Source organism: Sinocyclocheilus rhinocerous, unplaced genomic scaffold (genome assembly GCF_001515625.1).
Source record: "Sinocyclocheilus rhinocerous isolate Xijiao unplaced genomic scaffold, SAMN03320098_v1.1 scaffold1297, whole genome shotgun sequence".
NCBI lineage: Eukaryota > Metazoa > Chordata > Actinopteri > Cypriniformes > Cyprinidae > Sinocyclocheilus > Sinocyclocheilus rhinocerous.
In genome coordinates this window covers 1-6,950 of record NW_015660891.1, presented here as the reverse complement: position 1 = coordinate 6,950, position 6,950 = coordinate 1, and the positions used below count along the sequence as shown (strand labels likewise).

Sequence of the window (6,950 nt, the reverse complement as noted above, 5' to 3'; positions counted from 1 at the left end):
AATCATCTGTTCACGAATCGGATCATGAACTCGCATTACCGCGCCAAAGATAATCTATTCTTGAACATTTCGAATGAATAAAGACTTCAAGTTCATCTGTAAAGCACACAAAGCTATCGTTTGACTTCATAAACTTTTGTTTCATGCATGATTCGTATGGATCTGTTAACTGAATGCAAAGTGTGAATTCTAGGAGAATTCGTTGTCATTTTTCAATTAAATTCTTAGAAATATTAAACGTAATGATAACTATTCAACACTCAAAATATGAGAAAATAGAAAAACGAGTTACTGGATAAACATTTTCAAAGATCAAGAACAACTTCCCTCAAGATGCCTTGTTGAATCCTTCGATGCGGATAGAAGTTTTGTTGCAGGTAGGCATTGCGCTGAGATGTTACGTCCTTTTTCAGATTTATAAGTAAAATAGTCTTTTTATTTCCACGAGAGAAATGCATTACGCGAATGACTTTCTGTTGTGTCGTCCATTTTTGTGTCGTGATGATGAGCGTATGCACTCTCACTACGAGTTGCTAAATGAACAGGCTGCTGCATGCTGGGTTTTTTTTTTGTTTTTTTTCAACGGACAATCAGTTGCCTTATTGGTTAAAATCCCCAAACTGTTTACTTAAATATTAAATTAAAAAATGACATTAAAATTCAAAGTAATCACTTTGGTAATCTAAAATACTTTTCGGATGTAACTGTAATTTCATTACCACCTATTTAAAATGTAATTATAATGAAATACAGTTACTCATATTTTGTATTTTATATACGTAACGTGTATTTCGTTACTCCCCAGCCCTGGTAACAACACAGATTGAAGTGAAGCACCACGGCCATTCATACTTTAGCTGGTGGCAGCGTTTCCTTTGTAATTTCAGATTAGCAGTAATCGGATTACACATAATCTCTACAAAGAATCCTTCAGAAGCTTTTAGGACTGACTTTCCTTTTCAGGACCTGTACCAGTAAGTCAGTATGTCCAGTCTGCTCATGTCAGCAGTGGATGCAGTGATCTGGTGGAAAATAGGAAATTCATTGTAGTCTTTTGTGGCTCATTTGAAAGAAGACTGTTTGATTTAATGCTGTTTTGTCTTTACTTAGAAATGGCAGGATATTATAAAGGAAGTCAAGTTCCTCCAGAGAATACAACACCCAAACAGCATAGAGTATAAAGGATGCTACCTGCGGGAACACACGGCTTGGGTAAGATCTCTCTCTTTCTTTTCTAAATTCTTCATTCTCACTCTCACCCTTTGGCATAACATGGTAATGAGTATATAAACACAGTAACTATTTTATCTCTGTGAAAATAAGCTATATGAAACAAATCCTAGTGTAAGAATTATTTTTTACTAATTTTAAATCTAGGTATGATCAAGTTGTTTTTACAAGGTGTCTTTTAGGTCATACAAGACTTACACTTGGATATTTATTAAAAGGTGAAGAACCACCATCATGCCTTACTTGCCAAACTAAAATGACTGAAGCATATTGAATTGGATTGTACTGTTTTTAATGTAAATAGGCAACGGTTTTATTCAGAGGTGTGTTTAACTGATTTATTTAAAAATGTATCACCTGAATGTATTTTATAATTTTTGTCTAGTGTAGATTTGAAATGTCTTTTTGTTAATTGTATACCTTGTATAATTTATTCAGAGATCGCCATGAAAATAGCCTTGATGCTGGCATGGTGTTAAAAAGTGAATAAATACATTTAAATAGCTTGTAAATGTGGCGTGCGTATATTACTTTCACTTTCAAATTAGCGGCAATTCGGCATCAATTGCTTGAATGCATTTCAAGCAACAACAAAATACAACGCCAAACTTACTTTTTTAAAATCATAGAACCTATTTATAAATCATAGAACTATTATTAACAAAACGAATAAAAATAAACCATGCTATAGGCTAGGCCTAATATAAAATAACAAATAACTTAAGTTTAAATAGGTATACAAAACTGAAAACAAGTAAACACCGTGGAACCAAATAAATAAGAAACGTAGAACGTTTATTAGCAAACAAAACGAATAAGAAAGCTTGGAGGCGCGGCATACACCTTGATGGCAAATTAAAATAAATAAATAAATTACACAAAGTTCAAATAAAGTAAAAATCAGCAAACACTGTAGAACCAATTAAAAAAAGAACCTGTGATAAACTCTTATATTAATGACATGTGGCAGATGGAATGGGGTGAATGTCACGAAAATAAGCTATATGAAATAAATCCTAGTGTAAGAAAAATATTTTTTACTCATTTTAAATCTAGGTATGACCAAGTTGTTTTTACAAGGTGTCCTTTAGGTCATACAAGACTTACACTTGGATATTTATTAAAAGGTGAAGAACCACCATCATGCCTTACTTGCCAAACTAAAATGACTGTGAAGCATATTGAATTGGATTGTACTGTTTTTAATGTAAATAGGCAACGGTTTTATTCAGAGGTGTGTTTAACTGATTTATTTAAAAATTTATCACCTGAATGTATTTTATAATTTTTGTCTAGTGTAGATTTGAAATGTCTTTTTGTTAATTGTATACCTTGTATAATTTATTCAGAGATCGCCATGAAGATAGCCTTGATGCTGGCATGGTGTTAAAAAGTGAATAAATAGATTTAAATAGCTTGTAAATGTGGCGTGCGTATATTACTTTCACTTTCAAATTAGCAGCAATTCGGCATCAACAAACAACAAAATACAACGCCAAACTTACTTTTTTAAATCATAGAACCTATTTATAAATCATAGAACTATTATTAACAAAACGAATAAAAATACACCATGCTATAGGCTAGGCCTAATATAAAATAACAAATAACTTAAGTTTAAATAGGTATACAAAACTGAAAACAAGTAAACACCGTGGAACCAAATAAATAAGAAACGTAGAACGTTTATTAGCAAACAAAACGAATAAGAAAGCTTGGAGGCGCGGCATACACCTTGATGGCAAATTAAAATAAATAAATAAATTACACAAAGTTCAAATAAAGTAAAAATCAGCAAACACTGTAGAACCAATTAAAAAAAGAAACGAGTGTTTAAAAAAAACTTCCGAAATCACCTTAGATAAACGGCAAAAGTCAACAGGCTTTTCAAAATACTGCCAAACAGGCGCTTTTGCATTTCGTTTCGAAACTAAATCATTCGCTATCGTCTCGTCTGTCTCACCTCACTCTCCTCACGTGATAAATGAAATCTGACGTCGTTCGGCACGCTGCAATGAGCAGCCGCGTTCAGTTTTTAATCGCAGTGTCTGTTCTCTAAATGAACTAAATTATTTTTATTACTATAAAAAATCAAAACGATGCCGCGGTGGGCAAGTGACAGCTTCGGTATCACCGTCAACTCCGTCTATCGCAGCAAGCCTACTTCCTGTACGTATACAGTTGATTTGTCATAACCTATAAGGCGAGAACTCCAATAAAGCTGTGGAAGCAGGAATATATCCATCATGTTCTGACACTAACGTTATTGCATCTCCACGTCTGCAGAACACTATCGTGGAGGCGTCTCTCCAGCTTCCCCCGTCTCTCTTCTCGTCTCTGGGAAGCTCAGGTCAGGCTGATGAAGCCGTCTATAAGCTACACCTGCTGGCCTTCCGCAACGGCAAACTCTTTCCTCCGACGGGCAACTCCACCCTCCTGAGCGATGGCAGTAAGAGGAGGAGTGTGGTCACACCTGTGATCCTCACAAAGATCGGTAAGAACACACTCAACGCCTCGGGCGAGATCAGACATACATACGAGATCTTTACTAATACATTATTAAAATCCAAAGTTGTACCTGTTAATATTAATTAATTAATATTAATTAATGGACATAAGCTAACATGAACTAACAATGGTCTTGTTACGCACTTTATTCCACAGATTTCTCTTTGTTCTTATTTGGTTTTGATAGTTGAACAACAAAAATATGTATCAAAATTAAGATACAAATTATACAAAACGAAATTTGTTCAAAAAAGGGATTTTCCACAAACTAAACGTATGAAGTGGTCAAAAATTGTCTGACCCGCTCCATTTCTCCCGGCGTATTGCCGTTCAATTCATTACCACGCACTTTATGACGTTCACAAATTACACAAAATTATTTCATAATTAACAGATTAAACTGAAACAAATCACAAACAAATAATATTTAAACATAAACATAAAACAAACAAAAAAATTTTCTTAAATGGCTACAACAGTTAATGTAAATTAATGCATTAATTAACGTAAGCTAATAAACTATATAGATCTATAAAAAAAAACGAACGAATTGACAAAAAAAAAAGTACAACAAAATTACTAAAAGTTTGACTAAAAGTGAAAACAGAACATTTAAAAATCTAATCTAATTCAAAACATTAACAAAAACTATATTAGTGTATCAGTGATAATAAATAACACTCGTACAGAAGTATAACTTACAGTAGGTAATAAAAGTTTAATTATGCCTTGTAAGTTTTTAAATAAAACAAAAAAGTGCTAACGCAAATACTATTTTTTTTTTTTCTCGAAAATGTTGCACCAGGTCACAATAGCATAGAAAAAAAAACACATGACTGCACTGAAAAAAAAAATATATATTTTTTATTTGTTTACTTTTTGATTTCACATATAATTACAAAGAAATGGCAAATAACACACTGAATTAAACATGACATTTTGAAATGGAAAGAGTGAAATTATATTTTCTGGTAAAACATACTCTAGTATTCTTTGAAAAATATATTTTTACAGTGTGCTTTTATTTTCTTCTTTTGTGATGTGATCTTTACTGTACAGCAGCACTATTATAATACATCCCACCCCCATGTTGGCTTCAAGCAGGTAAAGAGGCATCGTGTCACGAACAGAGCAATAATGCTGCTGGAGAGCAGCTGAAGTGTGAGGGGGCGGCAAACTACAGCACAGGGAGCTGCTGGAAAAACTGATTGATTTCAACGAGAGGCCTAAGCGGAGCAGAAAGAGATTGCAATCCCATGAAAAAACTGCAGAGTTTAGAAGAATCTGATATGGACCGACTGTCCAAGATCTGCCACTGAACTACTGGCACTATTCATATTGTCTCTCAGGACAAGCGATGCACATGGATTTAATATGTGTACTTCCTAACTAAACGTTTAGTTGGCTAGTCAGCGATGAACTGTGTTTTTATCATACACTCTTAAGAACAATGGTTTGAAAAGGAGTTATGCCATAGAAGAACCATTTTTGTTCCCCAAAGAACCTTTCAGTGAACAGTTCATAAAATAACCATTTTTTCTTAGTTTGAAGAACATTTTAATAATCTAAAGAACCTTTTCTACTAGAAAGAACCTCTTGTGGAATGGAAAGGTTCCATGGATGCTAAAGGTTCCTCATGGAACCATAAATTCATTAGTGATATAAGAGTGGAAATTTGAATAAAAAAAAAAATTATAATTTCAAATGAGTAAAAAAAACAACTTTTACTCAAGTAAAATAAGTTAAAATAAAATATTAAAAAAGTAATATAAATGGCAAACGTTGATAGCAATTTTTTTTAATCTTTTTTTTTTTTGTAAATCTATATAAAATGTAAAGCAAATATGACAAGCTCTTAATAAAATTAATTAAAAAAAATTTTGTTAATTGAAATAATGCATATAATTAGAAATGTTACATTGACAACTACGGAAATAAAAGTGAAGTGCTAAAATTTCTAAAACTAAAATAAAACAAATTAAAGCTAAATAGGATAAAACTAACAAAGATTATAAAATATCATATCAAAATTGTAAAAAAAAAAAATTATTACTATTAGATGAAAAACCTAAACAAAAATTATAGTAGTCGACATTTGAAGTAGATCAAAATAGATCAAAAAAGTAGATCCTTTAAAAAAAAAAAAAAATCTTAAGAACAATGGTTTGAAAAGGAGTTATGCCATAGAACCATTTTTGTTCCCCAAAGAACCTTTCAATGAACAGTTTTTTTTAAAAGAACCATTTTTTCTTTCCACTAGAAAGAACCTCCTGTGGAATGGAAAGGTTCCACGGATGCTAAAGGTTCCTCATGGAACCATAAATGTTAATAATAACCTATCAAAGATGGTCCACAACCAGAACTGTTGTGTTTTGTAACACAGACTGATTAAGCATCCATTCTGCTGTTGTTTAGAGGGCTTCCCGCTGAAGAACCTGCAGAGTCCAGTGAACGCGACCCTGCGGCGCTTCCTGCACGGCTCAGACGCTGTTCCTTCCTTCTGGAACTTCAGTCTGCTGGGTGGACAGGGCGGCTGGCAGAGCGACGGCTGCCGGATCCTCCATCAGGACGACAACTTCACCACAATGTCCTGCCATTCACTGAACAACTACGCTTTACTGATGGTGAGAGAGACCAAAGAGGCGTACATTTCAGTCTGTTCTTCATAACAAACTATTGTAGGGCTTTCGAAGACTTGGCACACATGTTACTTGTAGTACTTTTATAGTGCTTTTTGTTGTTGTTTTTGTTTTTTTTGAATGTCTATGGAAAGAATCTGAACATTTTGCTGGACAATTCCTTTTGTGGTCCATGGTGAGAGTAACATCATAGTGGTCATTAGTGATATAAGAGTGGAAATTTAATTGAAAATTATAAATATGATGCTGCTGTGTGACTGTGATAGGATAAGGATCATGTAATTACTTGTTATTTCAAGAGGTTGTTTTTAGTGCTGGATTGATCTGCTGTGCAATTTTCCTTCATGGTTGATGTGTACCGTGAGCCTTTGACTCTAGACCTGTTTGTAATTAGATATTTTTTCACACATCCTCAACAAGAAAAAAAATTTGAAATGCATTACAAATATAATCGGCTGAAATCCTCTTGTCTAACAGGATCTGAACAGGACCGGGAACGACGCGTACAGCTTCGAACCTCTTCACCCTGTTATCTACGCCACAGCCATCGTCCTGCTGCTCTGCCTGCTGTCA

At 33.7% G+C, this 6,950-nt stretch overlaps 1 protein-coding gene across 1 annotated transcript in view; it reads left to right on the top strand.

The window, feature by feature from the left end:
• Positions 1–6,947, top strand: part of LOC107726071 (adhesion G protein-coupled receptor A3-like) — a gene marked incomplete at its 3' end in the record, with an annotated part of 50,603 nt that extends 43,656 nt beyond the window's left edge. The window contains exons 13-15 of the mRNA XM_016535546.1: positions 3,517–3,724; positions 6,154–6,362; positions 6,855–6,947. Coding sequence (XP_016391032.1) covers positions 3,517–3,724; positions 6,154–6,362; positions 6,855–6,947 — 510 coding nt within the window. The remainder of the gene's footprint in view (positions 1–3,516; positions 3,725–6,153; positions 6,363–6,854) is intronic.
• Positions 6,948–6,950: the final 3 nt, after the last annotated feature.